Source organism: Cyanistes caeruleus, chromosome 6, assembly GCF_971803275.1.
Source record: "Cyanistes caeruleus chromosome 6, bCyaCae1.hap1.1, whole genome shotgun sequence".
NCBI lineage: Eukaryota > Metazoa > Chordata > Aves > Passeriformes > Paridae > Cyanistes > Cyanistes caeruleus.
In genome coordinates, this window is record NC_141706.1 from 939,678 (window position 1) to 962,420 (window position 22,743).

Consider the following 22,743-nt stretch of genomic DNA (forward strand, 5'->3'; position numbering starts at 1 on the left):
AGTGGCTAACAGAGTTCCAGATGTGTGATGTACTTATTTAGTGCACTGCTAAATTCAGTTTGGGCCTGGACAGGAGGAGCCTGCTCAAACTGTGTGTGTAAAACCTTAAAAAAGGAAAGGCAGTGCCTGTGCATGTGTGCACACACGTGTAACATGCTACTTCCACAGAATGCTCTCCTAAATTTATTCCTCCTGGCTTTGATGATTTATAGCACTAATTGAACCTAAGTAATCTGTTGCTAATGGATGAAGTCTGTAGTGGTTCAGCTGTGTTTGGAGAAGGAAAAGGTTCCTTAGCACTTCTGAAGAAGAATTGCACCTCTCCATAAATAAGAGGATCTTTTCCTATGGGACTACATCAAGGTCCAGTTCAGTGAAAAAGCTTTTAAATTGCATTTCTGGCCAAGCCAGTAATTGTAATAACGGGATTTGTGTGCAGCTCTTACCTTTGGCACTGTGTGGACTCTGTAGCTCTGACCCAGTGAGGTGCCCATGCCCTCATTCCTGGTGCTGCTCTGATGCCCAGGGAGGCTCCCTGGAACAGGGGCTGGACACAGTTAAAGGAATAAAGTGGGGATTTATCATAAAGGGTTTCAAAGGATGCAGCTTGGGCAGTGCAAGAGCCTGGTGAGGATACACCCAGGATGGACCCAAGCTGGGCCCTGGGTCCCCAGAGGGAGCAGAGGGGTGCTGTGTGTCCCCAGAGGGAGCAGGGGGGTGCTGTGTGTCCCCAGAGGGAGCAGGGGGGTGCTGAGTGTCCCCAGAGGGAGCAGGGGATGCTGTGTGTCCCCAAACAGAGCAGGGGGTGCTGTGTGTCCCCAGAGGGAGCAGAGGGGTGCTGTGTGTCCCCAGAGGGAGCAGGGGGGTGCTGTGTGTCCCCAGAGGGAGCAGGGGGGTGCTGAGTGTCCCCAGAGGGAGCAGGGGGTGCTGTGTGTCCCCAGAGGGAGCAGGGGATGCTGTGTGTCCCCAAACAGAGCAGGGGGTGCTGTGTGTCCCCAGAGGGAGCAGAGGGGTGCTGAGTGTCCCCAGAGGGAGCAGGGGGGTGCTGTGTGTCCCCAGAGGGAGCAGAGGGGTGCTGTGTGTCCCCAAACAGAGCAGGGGGGTGCTGTGTGTCCCCCGACAGAGCAGGGGATGCTGTGTGTCCCCAGAGGGAGCAGAGGGGTGCTGTGTGTCCCCAGAGGGAGCAGGGGGGTGCTGTGTGTCCCCAAACAGAGCAGGGGGGTGCTGTGTGTCCCCAGAGGGAGCAGAGGGGTGCTGTGTGTCCCCAAGCAGAGCAGGGGGGTGCTGAGTGTCCCCAGAGGGAGCAGGGGGGTGCTGAGTGTCCCCAGAGGGAGCAGGGGGGTGCTGAGTGTCCTCAGAGGGAGCAGGGGGGTGCTGAGTGTCCCCAAACAGAGCAGGGGGGTGCTGAGTGTCCCCAGAGGGAGCAGAGGGGTGCTGTGTGTCCCCAGAGGGAGCAGAGGGGTGCTGTGTGTCCCCAAGCAGAGCAGGGGGGTGCTGAGTGTCCCCAGAGGGAGCAGGGGGGTGCTGTGTGTCCCCAAGCAGAGCAGGGGGGTGCTGTGTGTCCCCAGAGGGAGCAGAGGGGTGCTGTGTGTCCCCAGAGGGAGCAGGGGGTGCTGAGTGTCCCCAGAGGGAGCAGGGGGTGCTGTGTGTCCCCAGAGGGAGCAGGGGATGCTGTGTGTCCCCAGAGGGAGCAGAGGGGTGCTGTGTGTCCCCAGAGGGAGCAGAGGGGTGCTGTGTGTCCCCAGAGGGAGCAGGGGGTGCTGTGTGTCCCCAGAGGGAGCAGGGGATGCTGTGTGTCCCCAGAGGGAGCAGAGGGGTGCTGTGATGTCGCTGTGCTGTCCCCACAGAGACTTTGACTCCCTGAACGAGGAGGACGTGGTGAGGAACAACCAGCTGGCGTTCGACGTGGCCGAGCAGGAGTTCGGCATCCCCCCGGTGACCACGGGCAAGGAGCTGGGCTGGGCTGGGGAGCCCGACAAGCTGAGCATGGTGCTGTACCTGTCCAAGTTCTACGAGCTGTTCCGGGGCGCCCCGCTGCGCGCTGTGGGTGAGGCTCCAGCACTCTGCTGCTCCTGGGCCAGGAACAGCCTCCCAGCCCAGGAAAAGGGGAAAAACGGGATGGGACACCAAGGTTTGGTGGGTTCTTGGTGCATTCAGGGAGTAGGAGCAGCTGGGCAACCGCTGCTTGACATCACCAAGGTCATGTATCAGGTTGGTGTGATTCCCTGGCAGGGATGACTGCACACAGCACATTTGTGCTGGTGCTTTTCTCTTTTAAAAAGAGACCTACACCCTACATTGTGTGCATTTACTTACATATATATATATATATTTACTCCTTTATATATATATATACCTATATATATATGTGTATATTTACTTTTTTTTTTATATATATATATATGTGTATTTACTTCTTATATATAATTGTTACCAGCACTCAGCTTTAGGCAGAATAATTTAAAAACAAATCTAAGTAAATATCCTGAGCAGTTTTGGTTTTTTTTTTAAAACAGATGCTGATGAGAAGCAAAATGGAGAAAATAATGATCTTGGATCACCAAAATCATCGAATTTCATCTTTAATAATTATATCAATTTAACTTTACCAAGAAAACGAGTACCAAAGGTGAGTTGTGAAGCAATACTTGCCCTATGAATCTTTTTTCCTGAAAACATGAAAACAAACTTTCAGGCTCAGAAATAAGAGGTTTATATATACACTGCTTTAGTTTTGAGCTATTTCTGTCTGTAACAAAGGGTCCTGTAGCTGTGTATTCCTGGAGTTGGATATACAACCATTCTATTGTATACCAGCTCAGATAATCAGTGCTGTTCTGGACTGTTTATTGACTGGGAGGGAGTGCTGCTTTGTGAAAAAAGCAGTGATTTGCACAGTTTATGGATGCTGGGAGGGTTCTGAAGGGAACCTCTCCAGCTCTTGCAGAAGAAGCCTGCAATGGTGGCAAACAGGGGGCAGGCTGATCAGCAGCTCTGGGATAACAATCTCTGTCATGCCCATGTACTTTTCTCACTTGGTCACTTATTAATGACAACTTGCTGACAGGCCCTGTTATGTCCCTGTATTATAAAAACATCCATGCCCATACATGCTGTGATTAAGGACATGCAGAGCCTGAAGCTTTGCAGAGGCCTGAGTTAGTACACGTACACATCTACTGCATTTCTCAGTATTTTAATACACTGCTTTTTAAATTTGTTGCTCTATTTTCTTGTAGAAGTGTGATTTCTGTTTATTTTTCACCTGAAGAATTACTCCAGAATTTCCAGATGCTTCCTACACTGACTTTTGTCTTGAATATTTTCCATCCACAAATACTTTTTCAAAACCTGTGGACAGTCAACTGTTCAGTAACTTCAAATATCCTTGTTTGGAAATAGTTTTTTCATGCCACCCACATATCCACAAAACAAAGTGACATGGTTCCCAGATAGCCAAGCAGTGAGAAACCAAAAGGAAGAATAAACTTTGCTTTTTCTTGTGGGTGACTTCTTTAGAAGGAAAACCTCTGTCATGACCACAACATTGTTTTTCAATGAGTTGTTTGCAGAAGCAAATAGACTTTTAGCAGTGGGGAGAGCTTTCCATTGCTGAGCCATAGAGGCTCTGATTAACCTCCTGTCCTGAAACAAGCCTTCTGTCATAGCAGGAGCTGGAGGTCTTGGCAGTGCATGAGAGCACGAGGTGATTTGCCTGCACTATAGGGGCTTGTTGGAAATGAGAACTGGAAGTGTTATTTCCCAAAACAGCCTGGGAAACGAGGCATTTTGTGCCAGGTTTTGCAGCCCTGTCAAGGATGGGCTGTGGGTTAGGACAGGCTTGGCAGTGCCAAAACCAGCGGGGAAATGAAGCTCCTTGGGAAGCAGCTGCTTGTGTTCAGGGTTTGGCTGTGGCTTCAGTTTCGGGGTAGAAAGTGGTGCTGAGCATTATCCAGGTGTACAAACACCAGATGTTCCATGCAGGCTGTAGGAGAGCAGAGTGCTGCCAGCTGAGCTCTCCTTGGCAGGTGCTTTGTGCTGGGATTGGGCTGCAGGAGGGGTCCTTGTCTGGGCACAGACCAGGCAGTGGGGCTGGAGCTGGGCTGGCTGTGGCTGTTCTGGCTGCCTGTGCTCAGCTGCATCATGTTTTCCATTCTGGCTGCAGAGGAACTGAGATTTCCTGTGCTCCAGACTAATGAATGAATGGAGGTGTTTACACAATGCAGGGTGCAGCCCTTTCCGAGTCATTGCTCTGTCTTTCACTTCTTTGTCATCACATTAACCAGAATCCTTCATGTCAGGTTTCTCAGAGCTGGCACCTTGCTTGCTCCTTCACTCTGGCAAAATCTGCTTTCCTGTGGCCCAGGTGATTATGCAGAGTACATTGAGCTGTTCTGTGTTCACCCTCTCTGGGCACTGCAGAGCTGGGTTATACTCAGCTGCTGCTCCAGAGACAACCAAGCAGAGCAAAGTAATTGAAATATTGTCATCTGATTCCTTCTTTGCCCACAAGTTGTTTGGGATTACTCGTCCTTACTCATCCTCACTGCATAATGATTTATTACAAACAGTCTGTATGTAAAAAGGAAGCCTGCATTCTTTGATCTTTCTGTCTTTATTCCTTTTTGGGGCTTTTTAAGTTGACTGAGCAGGCACTAAGTTACAGCATGGGAAAATGCAAATAAGTGGAATGCAGTTTATTGTTCATAATTTATCACTGCATGAAACATGCAGGAATGATTGTTATAAGAAATAAAAATTTCCAAGCATTGACTGCTTTTCAACTTTGTGCAGACTGAGTATGAAGTATTACTGATTTGTGTAATCTCTAGTTGAGTAAAATAATGAAATATGTGTGTGGCTTGAGCACAAAATAAGTAATTTGGTTGCTTAAGTGTTGTAATGTTGAGCCAGAGTCAGGGAGGTGAACCTTGTGAGGGAGCCTGACCTTTCAGGCAGCCAGTAATTGCTCAAAAAAGGAACTATAACTGTGCCATGACTTCATGATCTGAATTCATGATCTGAATTCATGCAGACAGATGGGTTAAGAGAGATTGGGGGTTATAGTGAAAGAGTGAGGGGTTTCTGGATTTTGTTACTTCTCTGGAAAACGGTGCAGTCTAGCTGCAAACTCACAGAACAACTGGTGCTGTGAAACCTTTTTCTTCAAGGCTGTGTTTATGAGTGATGAACTCCTCAGTAGTGACAGAGGGCAAGGTGAACTGCCAAGTTTAGGGTCTGTGTTCAGCACAGGGTGCAAGGATCTCCCTCCCTGGGGCTGCCCTGATACCTGCAGGAGAAGCAATCCTGCTGGGCTGGGGTCAGCCAGGCACTGCTCACCTGTGTGAGCCCACACCTCACCTGCCTGGGGCTGCAACTGCTTATCCTGGGAGCAGCTGCTGGGGTGGGCTTGGGACTGCTGCAGTAACCCATGGAGCTTGTTCTGGCTTTGCCCTTTCAGGCTGAAGGGAAGACAGAAGAAAATGAGACCAACAAAAGGCGTCGGAAAGGACTCTTGGGTGTCTTTGAGCAGGTTGGTGTTGGGTGGTGCCCACCCGTGTCCAGCTCCTTGATGGGCACCAGAGCTGAGGAAGCAGTGGGAGTTGGGGGGACAAGCTTTGGCCTTTGGAGCTTGGCAGGAAAAAACCCTCTCCCCTAAAACCTTGAATTTACTGTAGCGTGCACTAAAGAAGAGCTAAATTAATTTAAATTAATTTGGCAGGGAGTAGAGCATGAATTAAATTGCACTAGTTTTTGTTCTAACACAAGAACATTTAAGATATTGGGTCCCTTTTCCTTTTCCTAACTCAGCTATTTGGACAGTTTTTTATTTGAGGAGTTTGCACTGCAGCTTTGTTTCTAGCCCTTCTCTAACTGGTCACCTTTGTGACTGCTTTATGAATAGCAGCACAAATGCTTAATGTTCCCTTTTACTGTTCTCTGGGACCCATGAAAATACTTCTTGGTGACTTTTGCATACTAAAGATGTCATTTTATTACACTGCAGACTGTATTTCCTTTCACCCTTTGCTGATAAGGATGTTATCTCTCTCCTCCTCTCCCTTCATGAGTGCTGTAGGAAACCTAAGAAAAACACGGTTTGTTGTTTCCTTGCAGACTTCAGGCTGTCCAAGCCAGGAGACAAACAATGGGAAGGAACAGAGTGATGGCAGAGAAGGAATGAACCAGAACAAAGTCAAATCAATGGCAACTCAGCTGCTGGCAAAGTTTGAGGAGAACACTTCAAATACAATTCTGCGGAGACAGGTAGGTCCTACGTGAACGTGAGTCATCTCTGAAATGAAACCATGGTCCCTCCTTGTGGAGCTGATGTGGATTTCCAAGGGATGACAGGGGTCTGTTAGGTGTTTGAAGTGGGTTGTCTTTTTTAATACTTGATGCAAATTAAAATTATTTCCCTCAGTACTTGGTAAACAAACACAACTCATGCAGATCGACTGATGTGTATAAATGCAACGTGTTGGTGTGTGTTATGGTGTCTAGAAATCTCACAGAAGTCAGCCTGTGGAGTTTGTGTAATTTGGAAGTCTAAGCTGGCTGCACACAGTACTGCAGAAGGCCTGCTGTCACCTTTATTTTTCAAATAAAGGACACTGCATGTCCTGTGGAGTCTGTCTTTATGGGAAATCTAGGAAGTGTTGAAAGAAACCTGATCTTTTGCAAGATATGTCTGGCTGCATTTCCATTCCAGAACTAGGCAGAGTGGAACACATTTGTGCATGGCACAGCTTTTCCATGGTTTGTTGTTAGTGTGGCTAGAGGTGGTGTAAAAACAGTCCCATGCTGCCAGGGGAGAGGGGAGAAGCTCACAATCACACTTCAGCCAGGAATTGTTGGAATCAGCAGAGTTTGGATCTGTTACCTGAAAGATCTGAAGGAAGGATGAGCAAGGTGTGGATGTTTTGACAAAGATGGTGGCTTTCTTAATTCTTTGTCCTTGTATCCATTTGTTTGTTTAAATATTGAGGTCCTCAAGTAGAGTAGGCTTTGTCCACTGGCTTTCTCTGTCCTTGAACCAAAGTTGTTTGCATGCTACCTGGCTACTTGTTAATGCTTTCTGTGTGAGGTAAGTGGCCAGAGGTTTCCTTGGCCACACTGAAGGAAGTTATTTTGATCATAAAATCTCTTAAAAAGTACTGAATGTGCTTGGCTTTAAGTATGTCTTTGATGGTAGAAGCTGCTCATAAAATGGGTGGGTGGCAAAAATCTGCAAAATGCGTTGTTAATCTTCATAGTAATGCATCTTTAAAAGCAGCTTTTATTTCTTTTATTTCTTTCTGCCTCAAAAATTCCTTGAATCCTATTTACTGTCTTCCTTTTCTTTCTTTCCTTCACTCTGTCTCTGCAATTTTCCAAATGCTTCACAAGGAGCTGACGGATAGAGCAGCCCTGCTCTCCTCTGAGCCTCCTGTTAATCCTCGCTTTGCTAAACCTGTGGATGCAAGCCTTCTTCCACCTCAAGCCAAAAGGCAGGTAGGAACCTCCTGTGGGTGACACCTGGCTAGCACAGCATCTCTTTCTGCAGGGAGCTGTCGCTGCAGAGCTGCACAGCTTACAGAGCAGCCTTGGGTGCAATCTGCAGAGTGCACACACACACCTTTAGCTGAGAGTTGGGAAAGCCACCTTAGAAGTTCTGAGGTTATTTTACACCTGCTTGGCCAGATGAGAGAGCTCTCTGAGAATGTGGAAATACCCTGAAAACACAGATGCTGATTTCTGTGTTACCACATCTAGGCTCCAAATTGTGTGAATGCAATTACACAGCTGCATTTAATATGTGAGAAAACTACAGCAGTACCCCAAAACTGTGCATGTACTCGATGCTTTGGGCTGTTGTAATCATGAGGCTAAGAGAGAAACCTGGCAAAAATGTCTAAGATAAAAGCTTGAGCATTGAAAAGCTGATATTGATGCCCAGGTGTTTTATTTCTACAAGTAGAACTTGTGATAAGAATTTCTGCTGAAAGCTCTTTTGTAGCATCACATTTATGGGGAAAAATTTTTGACAATGTCTAAATTTTTCTCTTAGTACTTTCACTAAAAGCAGTCTCATCTCAAACAGTATTGATACTCACTTTACATCAGAGTTTTAAATTGAAGCAAACATCCTGTAGTGGCACTTCAAGAGCAGTCTGCAGGGTAATGAGATCTGTATTGTGTGTGGAAATCTGCAGGTTAGAAACTATTTAATAAGAAAATTCAAACTCAGAGATGTGTTCTGAACTCCTCAGAAAATGCCTTAAATCTGAAATACATTATATACTGCTTTAGGTCAGAGTAGATCTAGAGCTATGGCAAGAACTACTGTTGAAATCCTCATTAATATAATTTGATTATAAGCTTAGTTTCAGGCTGATGTGATGCTAACAAAACCCAGAACCTTGCTGTAAACCCCAGGAGAAGGAGTTCTGCACTGCTGACTGAAGTTACTCACAAAAGCCCCCAGACACAGAGAAGGGTGTCCAGGCCTGCACAGGTTGTGTGGGACTGACTCATTCCAGTGCATGGTTCATTTCAGGGGCAGCAGGAGGGCAGTAGAAAGTGTGCAAGGAGTGATGTGAGAACATTTTATTCCTGGCTCTATGTGCATGACTGTGCCGCGCTTTCGGACGCTCCTTAAAGCTGCGTGTGCTGCGTGCTAGTGCAGACAGCAGAGTTTTGTTCACTTCAGTGTTTCCCAGTTTCAGGTGGTAGCTAGGAGTGAACACGAGGTCAGGGAACCCAAACAGTCTTTAAATGGTTCTGATCAAATGGCCAGGAGAGCAAAGACTGTGCACAAAACAGATCCCCAGCCCAGTCTGGCAGAAACCTCTGAAAATCTCGCATCTGCCTGTTCTGCTGCATTTGTACTTTCTGGAGTGCTTGAGCGTCTTCAGCACCTGGAGGAAAAAATGAAACAGGTGACAAGCAACTTCTTTTCCTTTCTGTCTCTTAACTGTGCTAATCTGTGTGCTGTGGTTTTGCTGGCTTGTTCTCTGTTGACTGTAGGTTGTATTAAGAAGTCTTTCTACAAACTTCTGTGTTCTGTTGATGGATGTGGTTTTAACTGAAATCTCTCTCTTTCTTTTCTTGGCTGTCCTTCCCTGGCTGTCCCTGCAGAAAAGAGCTCAGACCATAGCAAATAGGGAATTCCATAAAAAGAACATTAAAGAGAAAGCAGCACATCTCGCCTCAATGTTTGGATACGTGGAGTTTCCAAAGGTGAATTTTAAGTTTTGCACCTGAAGAACTGCTGCATTGGAAGGTGTATAAGAATTCATGAAGGGGAAAAAACTGCAGTGGTTTTGGTTTTAACTTCCTTTGATACTGTGTGGATCTGAAAAGTAACGTGGATTCCACCAAAACTAGTAAAAAGTGTTGTTTGAATATTATTGCATAGTTTAATTGAGATAAAACAATCTGAATCCCAAAGCTAATCAGAATGCCTTAGCAGGAGAGAAATGTGCTCAAATAATCTATGTCTTGTGCTTCAGCACACACTGCTGGCTCACAGTCTGTACTCAGCTGGTGAGCAGAGGTGCTTGGTGCACTCTGGATTTTCCTGGGTTTCAGTATGCTTTCTCCCAGCACTGTCTTACCTTGCTGTGTGCCCACTGGGAACATTTCTATTAAAAACCCAGTACAATAATACCATTTTCATGATGATTTCTGTGGGCCCTTACTGTGCAGAGGTAGTGAGAAGAGTAGAACTGTCACTGTTGAAACCTTTCTGGTTTTTTTGATGCATGACTGAACTTAACCTGTGTTGATGTCACTGTCTCTCAGATAACTCTCCTGTTTCTGCTCTACACAGAATAAGCTACCTACTAAAGGCTTACCCCATTCTCAGCCCCCAACTCCCTCTTGCCCTCCACCTCATCATTCAGCTGCTGCTGCTTCATCATCTGTTGGTTCTGCTTCCTCTGCTGTTTCTTCTCAACAGGTACTCTATTCAGAGATTTTTCATGTAAAACCCAAACTTGTACAAATGGCTTGATGGAAGGTGCTGCCAGCAGACCTGTTGTATAGGTTGTAACTCACATTAAAACCAAACTCCTTTTTTGCTGCTGTTAGTTCTGCATGTTTGTAAGAGAAATGTCACCATCAGAAATGGCTCAGGTAAAAGCTGAAGAACAAAGCAAGGGGTTAACATTTTTTACCTCAGTCCTGAAAATTCTGCATTGCTGCTTATTTTAAATGATCTGCTGTTGGATGATACCACAGGCATGCTGAAGAAAGCTTCACATTATAAAGCAAACTGGATGCTCTGGGGTTGGTTGGTTTTCTTGGGTGGCATTTATGTTTCTTTTCATAAGAATATCTGTCTGGTCTGCAGGGGAAAACCTGCACAGTGACAGTTATTTTAACCTTGGTATGGGCATTTACCAATACAGACATTTTATTATTGTTTGTTTAATTATTTATGCTTTAAACTTGCTTCTGCATGTGAATGGCTAGAGTACAGTCCTTAGCAGCAGCAGCAGGCCCTGTGGAGAGGGAACATCCACACTCTGACTCTTGGGGCAGAGCCTCAGCTCTGGTTCTGGGGCTGGTGGTGATGGGCTGTGCTGCTCTGAGTGCCTGGCTCCCAATCCCCAGGGAAACACAGGGGACACGGCCCTTCAAGGACACTGCAACTCAGCAGTAATCCCCTAATTCCCTTCAGCTTCACAGGAATGCCTCTGCCTGCATTTACCTCTTACTTTTTCTGACCTAAGAGGTATAGCATGTGCTGGGCTTTAAGCTAAGTCATGGTTTCCAGAAGACTGGGGGCTGATGTTCATTTGATTTGGAGGACTATTGTGATTCTGCAAAGAGAATAAAGAAATAAAACCCAAACCCAAGCTATCTGAAAAGCCCTCTAGAATATGAAAACTGGACTTTTAATCTTATGGAAACTCTGTGAGCAGTAATTTAATTGGGATTTTAACATCTCTTCTTAGAGAACCTTTGTATTGAGCACTCTTTTCTTTTTGGATGTTTCAAAAACTGCATTTTGTTTAAATTGCACTGACAGCCTTTGTTAGTTTTCTGTTGTACTTGAATGGTGTGGCAATAGTTTGTTGTGACTTGGTTTCACTCAGGCTGAGTTCACTTCAGTTGCAAAGTTCTCTCTGCAGAGCTCCAGGCAGGATGAGGCTCAGCTGAAGCAAGAAAATCTCGTTCTGTCACCAGCACAGTAAATCCGTGTTCATCTCACTGGGTGAATATTTGGCTGGTTAAGCAGGACTGCATTTACACTGGGGCAGATCTCGATGCCTGCACACACAGCCCCACGTGCTGTACAGGCTCAGGGCCTCTTGTGCACTGTGCAGTTCACAGGGGTAGATGTGCTGCATTTTAGAGCATTTTAAACATCATCCTGGTGTTTAAAATTCAGGTGATCTTTTACTGTTCCTGTCAGGATCAGATGTAACAGTATCTGTCCCTGCCCTTTCATGGTCAGATTGTTGTCCCTGTGTTCTGTCCTTACAGTTGGCACATGTTTCAGAAAATGAAAATGTTACCCTGCTCTAAAACTCACTGACTAAATGTGCATTGCTGTGGAAATAAAAATTCAACCCCATTTCAGATGCACAGTGTGCATTTTCAAGTGCTGCTCAACAATACGTTTGGAGCTCTCTGCTGTGAATGTGTACCAGGAGCTGCCCTGTCTGTGTTACCCTGGGGGGAGTTATGGCTCTCAGAATTTCTATTTCTAGTCTCTGTTCTGAGAATTACCACGAGCCAAGCCTAGAGTTCAGTACCAGAAAGTGGTTTGGGATTGATAAACCAGCAGGAAGAGCTGCTGTGTGTTGCTGCCAGTGTTTCTGCTCTTTCCCTGGCAGAAAGCCAGAAGGTAATAGAAGTGTTTGGAGTTCTGTAAGGCTTCATGACATATGACCTGTAAATATCAGCACCCTGCCATGGTTTTAAATAGTTGGTGCTGTCATTTTAATTTCAGGTGAGTTCTGAGGTTGTTACCAGACGTGACAATCCATTGCACCTGCTGAGTTTTCCTTGGAGCAGTGCTAGTTACGGGGACAGAGATATTGAAAAGGGTGGCTATGAAATCATGCTGTCTAATTACAGAAGTTGTTATTAAGTCTGAGTCCTGCAGGGAACACTTGAAAAGAAGGCTGTGGGACCGTATTGTTTCTTTCAAGACATGCAGTCATTACAAGTTTGTAAGAATTACCTTGTGTGTGCAACATGCCAATAATAATCAAAAGTACCTTCTAGCTTCAGTCAGCTGTCAAAAATCACATGGCTAGAATTAGGAGTTAGCATGTGTTCTATTACAGGCTGGGCTTTGCTTATTCCTGTTGTGTGCTCAAGGCTGGATTGACCTTCAGAAAGCTCTGTTCATCATCTGAGCTTTGCATGAGTGAACCCACACAGTGTGTGGTAAGAACTGGGAAGTTTTTCAAATCAATTTGCTCCCTGCAGAGCTTGGACCAAGGACTTCCCTTCGGTGACGTGACTCTAATTACCTGCAGCAAGCAGGGCTGGGGTGTTTCCTGCACACAGTAACTTATTACTCAAGTGTTGTTTATCTCAGAGGGAAAATATACGCAGCAGCTTGTCCCAAAAGTAAATAAATCACCCTCCAAGCAAAATAAGACCAGGAAAATCATTAAGGATATGAAAGAACAAAGGGAAAGCATTGTATGCTTTTGGAGGCAGAGAGCATATTTCCTTTGTTTTATGAGAACGCTTCAGAGGCTTGCTTGGCCTGAATAACAACACAGGGAAATTCAGAAGGCAGCTTTCTCTTCCCATGCTAATAACCACCCTGGTGGAGCTGCCCCTGACAGCTCAACAGGCTGAGGAAATCACAGACTCTGACACTGCTGTCTCTGAGGGTGGCAGGCGCTCTTGGGGCTGCCCTGGTGGATCCTCATCCTGCCCTGATGTTTCTGCTCAGTGATTGAGTGGCACTTGAACGGAACAGAATAGTTCTGGTGGAAGGGATGTACAGCAAACATCTCTTGCCTGACCAAGTCAGGCCTGACCAAAAGTTCAGGCATGGTTTTTAAGGGCATTGTTGCTGAATTAAATTGAAATCCCATTTGCTCTTACCTGGAATGTGAATTCGCATTCATTGCAGGAACATTTCCTTTTAATAACATTTTTTAAGTGTCTGTAAACATACAATTTTTTTGCTTTGAATGCTTTAATGTTGACATAGATTGTTCCAATGGGTGGAGAACAGAAATCAGCCAACCTGATGAATTTCAAGGTGTAGTTCAGGCTCAAGGATACTTTTCTGAAATTCAATTACTTGCACTTTAAGCACAGCCTTGTTATTTAACTGATTGCTCCAGTGTTTCTCCAGTTCAAGGAAAACTTTCTGCCTCAACTGACTTTGAACACTTCCTTTTGCCTTGGATCTTGTGGACAAGAACTTGTACATAGCCTAGAAATTGCTCAGAATATTCAGAGGTGCAGAATTTGGAGAGGAAAATTTTTTTGTTCCATGTTCTTAAACAAATCAAAGGAAAGTAGTTTGGTTGTAGAAGCAAGTAGCACTTCTTGTAATGGTTTTTAATTTGGTGTGCCACTTGGGACAGCATTGTGGTATATATATATAATTAGCAGTTAAGTTTGCAGTTGTTACCCACAAGTTGTCCAGATATTGAATAATATTTTAAAGTCTTTTTATTTTAAACAAAACCAAACATGACAGAAATTTGTGCCTTAAATGGGACAAAGTCCCTCTGTAGTCTTAACGTGAACATTTTGTACCTGTCTGGACCTCAAGTGAATTATAACTCTCAAAAGATAAGGGGAGCTGTAAAGGGTTGGACATGTTCCCTTGAATTTTTTTATCCATAATAATTTTTGAAAACACACCCACAGTGCATTCTAAGTATAAACTTATGAGTATAAACTTGAGAGAAGGTGCTTTAAAATTGTTATAAAGTCTTACAAATACCGTTGCATTTATATATTTTTTTTTCCTCCTTTCTTCATGGTAACTTTCTGGTACTTTAAAGCCTTCAATTAGCAGGACTTGAAAATCATTTCACTGAGAAGAGGGGCAGTTCCTTGAGATTTGTGCTCTGTGAGGGGCAGTGGAGTGTTAGATAGGATATCATGTGTCTGTCCCCATGGAAGAAGTGATGCCTGGCTTTGCATTGTACCAGAGCCAGGACAGCCCTTGCTGTGTTTGCTGCCAGAGGGGCTGTGGGACCTTACCCTAACTGGAAATCCCAGATCCCAATCAGTGCAGGAAATCTGATTTAGGGTAGGAAATATTTCCATAAATGTGTGAAGTTGTGTCTGTGTTTCTCCCAGGGGCAGAGTTCCTGCTGTTTGCACTGGGACCCTGGTGCACACTCGTGTCCTGTCTCTGCTCTGTGGAGCCACAGCCCCAGCAGCTGCTGGCAGCCCTGATGGATGCCTGTGCTCAAAACCAGCCTGGCTCCCGTGGCTCAGCAGCCTGCTGAAGCTGATGGAAGGTGTTGCCCTCTCACAAGCGTGCTTTCTGCAGCTTTCCCTGGCATTACCATGAGTCACTGGAGAGAGGGCGAATGGTTGCCCTGTGAGCACCAACAAAACATTTCTGTGTGGGCCTTGGCTCGCACATTTTCGTGGAATGTTCCCCGAAATGTCACAGTTTGGGGAGTGTTACTGTGGAGTTTGATCCCACCCCTGTTCTGAAATGTAACAACCGAGTCCCAGAGAAGGGGAAGGGAACAATAGGGGTTTTTAATGCCAGATAGCCAGGCACTGGCTCCCAGCTCAGCCTTTCATGGACACAGCAGAAAGCCTTGAGGAGAAGCATTTGCTGCCATCAAGAACTTCTCAGTCATCCTCAGGGAAAAGTCAGTGGGCTGCACAGAACCTTCTGTGTCCCCGGCTGGACCACGCTGGTCACGCATGAACGTGCTTGTGCTCTGCTGGACTTGCCCTCTGCTCTTTCTCCTGCCTCCCTGGATCCATGTTTGCATGTGGCCAAATCATTCTTGTCCTTTTTTGTCTTTAAATTCTCTTTCAAGGGTAACTAAAGCTCTTCTTTCTATTCTTCATCTTCTCCCCTTTCCTGGTTAGACGACTGTAGGAAAGGTCTCACGGGCAATTGGAGCTGTGGCTGAAGTTCTTGTAAATCTGTATGTGAATGATCACAGGCCCAAGCCACAGCTTGAACTGGTAAGACCAAACCCACAAAGAAGCAGTAACTTAAGAGATGTGTTCCCAAAATGCCATCCTGACTTAAGGCCCCAGTTGTGGAGCACTTGAAGCCTTTTGAAAGGTCTAACACTGACTAAAGAATCAAGTGCACATTGGCACAGCAGTGTTGCTCATCATGTCTTCTGTGTATATTTCTGTTACTTGACTGTGTGAATTCAAACTTCAAGAGGCTTTTATTAACTGTAATTACTGTAGAATTAGTAACAGAAGACAATTATTACTCAGGGTGGCTTCTAAGGAAAGTTTTGTGCAGTTATTTTTAACACTGGGGTGCTGAATCACCTGAGCCTCCTTTTGGGGAGGGCTGTTTCTCCACTCTGACACTGTTGTGTGTTGAATTCAGAAGCGGTCTCTGGACAGAGCTGCAGGTTCTTGCCCCATTCCTCACTCTCCATCTGCTGCCTCCACTGCTCAGAGCTGTCAGGTACTGGGAAGCCAAGTAAGGTGTTGTGTTGTGGTGATGACACTTTACTCACCAGCCAGCACTAAACTCAGCTTCACTCTGTCTGATCTGTTAACACCGTGCTTTTAAAAACACATCTGTGTGCTTTGCCATTTGCATGGTTGTTTGTTTGGAAAGATTCACACTCTAAAATGATCCATCACAGCAAAATGGGTTGCTGATGGCAGACCTGGAACAGAATTCTCAACTTTTAAGCACAAGACTACGTGACGATGACAACTGTGAGTTCTACTTAACATTAAAAAATGTTTCCAGGGCTGCCTTTTGCTGGCAAGTGGAAGATGAGTTGTGTGGACTGTGTGCTTGGGCTTTTCCTCCTGTGTGCCAGGTGTGGTACCTCTCCTGTGGCAGCAGGGGTGGTGGGAGGGAGGGAGGTGGTGATGGATGTGGCAGGTACAGCACTCTTCACCTGTAACCAGCCCTAATACAGCTGTGCAAATAACGTCCTCATACCTGCCTCTGAGAAGGAAAGGGAAGCCCAGGGGCATCTAATCAATTTCTAGTTCACTTTCCTGTACCTTTTGCATGTGTATCTATAGGGGATGAGATCTGTGACAATTAAAGAATGTTAATTACCAGCCTAAATTCAACAAACCTTCAAAATAGTTTCACGTTGTTAATAGGGGTTGTGTTTTGAATGCCTTAAAAATGCTCTGAACGTGTGTGGCAGGGAACAAAGTGATTTTTGAAGCCAAGCAAGCCCCAGGTTGGGCTGTAGTCTCGGGGGGACACGGCTGTGGCGATGGGAAGGGTGGTTCAGACAGCAGCGTTGAAGACTGTCTGCTTTTCCTCCTGGACCTTAAAGCCTGCATTTTTCTCCAGAGTGTGTCTGAACTGAGTCTTCAGGGTGTTTTTGTGCTTGGCTGCAGATGCAGGTCTGCTGTTTGAGGCTGGTGAGGGCTGCCTTCACCTCCTGAGGGAGACACGAGTCCCCGAGGCGGTGCAGGGTGACGAGGGAGCGCTCGGGCATGATGTGGCTCTTGGACCTGAGTAATCAAAATATTGCTGAACTCCCAGAGGGAAACTGGGTGCAAGTGCAGCATCAAAGTCACCTCTCTAAAGTCCTTGTGATGTCTGATTTATTCATTGCTGCATGAACCTACAGAACTGCATAATTAGTCTTAAAAAGGCTGACTGTTGCTTGCTGGAGTTTTGCTTGGAGGGTGCTGTGTGACGCTTCGAGCAGCTGAAGCAGCTGCCCCCTTCATGAGGATTCATATCTGGGTGTGGAGCCACAGCTTTGTGTTCTGTTTCTATCTTTGAACAGGGTTCTCTGCGAAAGGAATTCCCCAAGTCCATCGGGGGGAGTGACATCTGCTATTTCTGCAAGAAGCGGGTCTATGTCATGGAGCGGCTGAGTGCAGAGGGCCACTTCTTCCACAGGGAGTGCTTCAAGTGTGAAATGTGTTCCACAACACTCCGCTTAGGAATTTATGCCTTTGATGTTGAAGAAGGTAATGTAGGAGCTGTTGGGGAGTATTTGGAACTGCCTGAGTGCTGGTGCTTTCAGTGGAGCTAGGGAGGAGGAGCTGGCCCGGTAGCACGGTCAGGAGGAGCTCTGCCAAGCGTGCTTTTGTGCCCCTGCTGATCTTTCAGTCCTTGTGCTTGCAGCCCTGGGCTTGCAAAAGAGTTGAGTTATGACAGACCCGAGCTTTAAATGAAGAAATCCACAGTGGAAAATAAGTTGAGTGACCAAAACTCATTTAGTCCAGTCTCAGGTCAAAGTAAGGGCGGGGAGGGGGAGGGAAGGGATGAGGTTTCTCCAATAATACAGAGTTATTCTTATCTCCATTTGAAACTGGCCATTAAATAATGTGCTCTATAAGGACAAGCCATAATAGTGGCAGATTTACATGGATGCAGGGAACGTGGGTTATTTCTTTTAAGATGCTATGGCCAGCAGTTGAAAGCAGTAGGACTGGCCAAGCACAGTGTGATTTATTCCAGGCTGCTGTAGAACAAGAGGTTCAGATCTTGAGTGCTTCATCCCACCTAAATCCTGGGGTTTGCCTTCTTTTTTTTTTAGTTTGGAAAGGAGTTGTCAAACTGAAATGAATTTCCTTTCCTCCTCCCAAAGTATTTGAGTAGATCAGAGTATTAACCTGATCTTCCTCTGCAAAAGGGTTAAAAATTCAAGGTCAAAGTGGTTCTTTTTCAGTCTGAAGAATCTGAAAAGATGTATTTTTGAGCTGATTATTTGACCTTTTTTTTTTCTGCTTGATGTCTTGTGTCGGCTTGTGACTTCGTATTTATGGGATGCTGGTTTTTTTTGCTGTTTATTAATATTATACCTGAGAGGTAGATAAATGACCTTGTGTTTTTGAGCTGCAAATCTGTAAAAGAAACCTATTCTGAGCTGTTAATCAGAGTCAGTGCCAGGCTTCCCATTCTTCTACTGCCCAACCATTCATGATCCTGGTTTTGGTTTTTTTAATAGATACAACAGTGATTTTTCAGTCCATGTAAGTGTATGTGTGTGTATATATGTGTAGATAACATATCCTATAACTGATTTTTCCCTCTTGCAGGTAAATTTTACTGTAAACCTCATTTTACCCACTGCAAAATCAGTACGAAACACAGAAAGAGAAGGGCAACAATCCAGATCCATGGGAAGGTATGGGGTGATTTTATTGCTAATGCAATGCTGAGCAGCTTTATCTGGGGTGCAGTGCTCCTCTGTGTGTGTGTGTGTGTGTGTGTTTCCTACCTCAGGTGCAGTAAAATCAGTGCTCAAATAGGAACCTCCTGGCTCTGTGAGGTTGTCTGGCTCTCAGGGGAGTTCAGCTTTTCTGTGCACAAAGTGAAGTTGATCTTAGGAGCAGCTGGGAATGTAAATGTGCACAGAGCCTGGAGGCAGCGGCAGAACGCGGCGTGCCGTACGTCACAGCGTGTTTAACACTTCTGTTTTTAATGTTTATCCCAAGGAGGCGATTGACACGTGGAAGAAGGTGGAAGCCAGGCCCACAGAGATCAGCACAGAAAGCACTTTGTCCACTGCTAGCAGCCCAGAGGACAGGTCCCCAGGTATCCTGACTTCCTTCTTAGGGGGCGCGCTAAGCTGGCCCCTGCGGGTGACCAGGGATCTGCTTGACGTTCCCAGGCGCCTGGCTGACTGGATGCATGGTGTCCTGCACGCTACCCAGCTCCATTTCAGGGACAATGCCTATAACTATACCTACCTGTACGAACTGCTGAGCCTGGGGGTGCCGCTGCTCTGCGCTCTCCTAGAGGTGCTCGCTCACATGTACCGGGAAGCGGAGCTGTCGCTCGAGAGCGTGCTCGAGTGCCTGAAAAGGTTCTCTAGGCTCTGAATGCTCCTGCCTGTCTTGCTCGGTTGTGCCTTTCAGGTTTTCAAAATTAGCAGCCTGGCTGTTTTCTCCAGGGGGGTTTTTGGTTTTGGAGGGGTTTCTATTGGTTTCTCGTGCAATTTCACGCGTGACTTCGTTGGATGGTGGATTCCTGCTGATGGAAGCGAGGTACAATCGAAATTTTCAACATAAAATGTACTGTATGTTAGAGCATGAAGGACAGTGTCCAAACACATTTCCAGAACATGGAGTCAGATGAAGGATATTTTCTAGATTATTCCCCACCCCCCTATTTTTGTGACCAGACCATTGGAGAGGATGGTACATTTTGAAACCATTTTTCTCCCTGCCTACTCTCCCCAGCTTTTTTTTATTTTTATTTTTTCAGTTAGACCAAGAAAGAATGTGTGTTCTTTCAGGAATATTTCTGACAAATGACTAGGTTTTGAAACCTGAGTATGGCACATAGATTTTTTAAAATTTTTTTTTTTTTTTTGCTTTTATGTTTACTCTGGGTTATGAGGTTTATAACTCGCATGAATATGTTTCAAAAAAAATCATGTACATAATTCACATTGCTCCTAGCCATGCCTTTTACATTGCTTTATGTGTGATGGATACCTTTTGTTGATAGTGGGTGTTCTGTTCTACTAATTTATTTGAAGTTTTTCAATAAATTTGAAGAACAAATGGTAGTTGAGTGAAGGCTTGATTGAAATTTTAAGTCAAAGGAACTGGTAGAAAGAAGTAGACCAAACACTCCTCAAGTCAAGGCTTCCTCATTTGGTGGCTGATATGAGGAATATCCATTTGTGGAGCACTCCCTTGTAACTGAGGTCGCTCCTGTTGTGCCTCTGGGCAGGGACTGCTCCCAGCAGCTTTTGGAATTTTTTTTAAAATACAGCTTTAGAACAAACATTAGAAGCCTATAAATGTATTCTTAGGCCATAACTTCTTACTTGGGTAATTCATTTCAACGTGTGCAGCTGGTGGCAGAAAGGTGAAATTCCATTATCTGGAGCAGCAGATGAGTAAATTTAATTTCTTCTGGGTGTCCCTCAGCAAGGTTTAATCTGTTCAACAGCAAGGACACAGTGACATCCCAGTGCTCATTACTTTCAGCCTAGCTAGCCAGCCAGGTAAGCATGCTCCCTGCCTTCCAAGCACTTATTTATGTTCAGAAGTTTACCAGGAAATAGGTAAATCCTTAGACATGGCAGTATGTGTAGCCTAAAATGAAAAGCATTTCTTTGGAGCCAGAAGGATGTGGTGTAAACAATAGGAAATTCTGTTGTGTTCAGTTAGCACCAAAATCGAGATCACCTGCCAGTGCTCTCAAATGATTGCTGCTGCCTGTGGGCTGGCAGCTCTTGGGCTTTGTTCTTTTGGTTTTTGTTTTAATATAATGTGGGAAAAAGATTATTTGAATTGTTTTGCCTCTTAGGTGTGAAAAGGAAATGTTTCTGCTGTTTAAAATAAATGACAAACTGGATCTTTCTTCTAGCTAGTTTGACTTTCTTTAAACTATGAGGATGAGCTTTTCACATTTTAGAGTGGTTATGTATTTTGGGGAAAATTTGTTATTTTTTTTCTGCACAGAACTTGAAAAAGTGCTTGAAGAAAATTTCTAGATGTAAGGTAGCATTCCTTTGACATAACTTGCCATTAATGCTCAACCATGTGTTCAGCCAAACTTTGCTGCAAGATTGAGTGGACACAGCAATAATTCCAGTTCCATGGTGGCCATCTGTATATGTGTCATGTATCTGTACCCTTCTTACAGCATTTTAAAAAAACCCACTTGGAAACACTGTATTATTTTGAATTATTTGCTAATGACAGTAACTGTTCCACCCTAAAAAGGAGACAGTCTGCAGTGCAACACAGCAAACTTCTGAGTGGTCAAGTTTCCAAATTTGGGCTGCTATCAATTTTGGTTTCAGATTTTGTCAGTAGGAGAGTCTTGAGGAACACTTCTAACTAAAGTTTTCTCCTGCTGTTTCCTATGGCAGAGTGAGCATAGTGGTAAACGTAGAGAAAATGGTGATGTAGTAAAAAACTTGGAAATCTCTGGTCAGTGAATTTTAACCAAATGAATCTTACTAGTAGAAAGTGTAAAAATAAGATTTAAAAAAATAAAAATTAAAATATGGTATTGGTTTTATATGGATTTGCATAATGGGGCATAAATCCCTACATTTCCACAACAAAATTCAGGAACTTGCATAATGGAAATGTTTTCTTGAGGAATCTTAATTACCATGCATTTTCCATTGGGATTTTGCAGGTGATTCTGTTGGGAGGGTTATTTTATTGGTATCCAATTGGTAGATTTTTTTTTATTTCATTGCCTTACTGTTCTGCTAGTAATACTCATACCTGCTTGTCCTCATTGATAATTGAATGAAAAAAAAGGCAGTTTCATTTTGGCCAGTTACTCTTTGTACCAGTGTGATCTTCCTGATGCTTTCCTACATAACCAAGTGAAGTTCTGTGTTTTCTTCCCTGCTGTCTTCTCTGCCAACCTCCCTCATTGCTTTTAGTCCAATTCAACATTCCGGTGCTGCACCCGCTCACTGGCTGAAGCCTTTCTGCTCTCAGGTGATTTATTTTTTTTTTTCCAGTTCCAAAATTACGTGACTAACCCTTGTTGTTTGACAGCATTTCATTGTGTGTTTTGGGGGTTGTTTTTTTAACTGTTGGAGCAATCTGTGTGTCTGGTATATTAATGGAGCTTTGGCATGATTATTTAACCTGTTGCTGAATTCACAGTTCTAGAAAAGGTGATGTCTGTGCTCTTTGTAGGGAATGTTTTTCTCTCTCTCTGTGCATGTGTGCTTCCCTGTGCCTTTAAGGTAAGTTAGGCAAGCCAAGGGTCTCTTGAAAGAACTCGTTAAAGGTGTATTTCTTTCCAAGAAGGGAAGGAAGGATTTGCAGTGAGGTGAGGGGTGATGGCCCAGCAGGTTCTGTGGTTAGCAGGACAGCTGTCTGCACTGAGCTCCCCCAGTCTGGGAGCCAGCAGTGTCTGAGCTCCTCCCTGCCTTCCTACTGGAAAGGTGTGCTTAGGGCTTTCTGCAGAAAATCAGCCAGAGCCATGCAAATTCTGCTCTTCCCTCCAAGTGCCATCATGGGCAGCCCCAGAGGTGCCCGTGGTTCTCAGGCTGAGCTGTCAGTGCCCCAGCTCCCAGGGGCTCTGGTTGGGTGCCTTTATCACCTGGTGATTGTGTTTCTCTCACTGCTGAGCACTGCCAGCCCTCCCCAGGAGCAGCTCCCACCAGTGTTTTGTGTGCAGGTTTTACACATTCCCATTGCTGCCGTCACTGTGACAGTCTAGAAGGGGAAATGGATCCCAGCAAGAGCTCAGGCTGAGCAGAAATGCACTCAGGTCTGGCTGATGTGCTCATGGCCCAGCTGAGCATCCCTCTCACAGGGAAGGGCCTTGGGGAATTGATCCTAGGAGCAGTTCTAGGAGGGGCCAAGCCTCCTCTGCCATCTGTCCCATTTCACACACCTCAGGCAGGATCGTGGAGGGCAGCAGAGCCCCGTGCTCCTTACCTTGCTGCTGTGTTTGCATGGCTCAGCCACTTGTATTTATTTATTTGTGTGGCGCTCCTGGAATGGCTCGATGGCTCTGACAGTCCCCACGCTGAGCCCACACAGAATCTCTGTCTTTCAAACGGCCCTTCCTGCACTGGGGTCAGCCTCCCAGTGGATTTCAGAGCTGCATTGTGTTGTTACAAAGCTCAGCATGCTTTAATATGAAGGTCCTGACATAAAGGTCTGCCATTTCAA

The 22,743-nt window shown here is 45.2% G+C and overlaps 1 protein-coding gene across 7 annotated transcripts in view; it reads left to right on the forward strand.

Moving 5' to 3' along the window:
• The window catches only part of MICAL2 (microtubule associated monooxygenase, calponin and LIM domain containing 2), a 112,563-nt gene that overhangs the window by 51,285 nt on the left and 38,535 nt on the right, over window positions 1-22,743 (forward strand). For 4 of the 7 annotated variants that reach the window (XM_086895190.1, XM_086895188.1, XM_086895189.1 and 1 more), the window contains 7 exons: window positions 1,848-2,047; window positions 2,517-2,629; window positions 5,462-5,533; window positions 6,118-6,267; window positions 16,908-17,094; window positions 18,169-18,257; window positions 18,568-18,667. In XM_086895190.1, the coding sequence (XP_086751316.1) occupies window positions 1,848-2,047; window positions 2,517-2,629; window positions 5,462-5,533; window positions 6,118-6,267; window positions 16,908-17,094; window positions 18,169-18,257; window positions 18,568-18,667 (911 nt within the window). Of the gene's footprint in view, window positions 1-1,847; window positions 2,048-2,516; window positions 2,630-5,461; window positions 5,534-6,117; window positions 6,268-7,389; window positions 7,495-8,702; window positions 8,922-9,120; window positions 9,223-9,814; window positions 9,944-15,036; window positions 15,136-15,520; window positions 15,602-16,907; window positions 17,095-18,168; window positions 18,258-18,567; window positions 18,668-22,743 lie in introns of all 7 variants that reach the window. The other 3 variants (XM_086895185.1, XM_086895183.1, XM_086895184.1) reach the window with 2 other exon arrangements.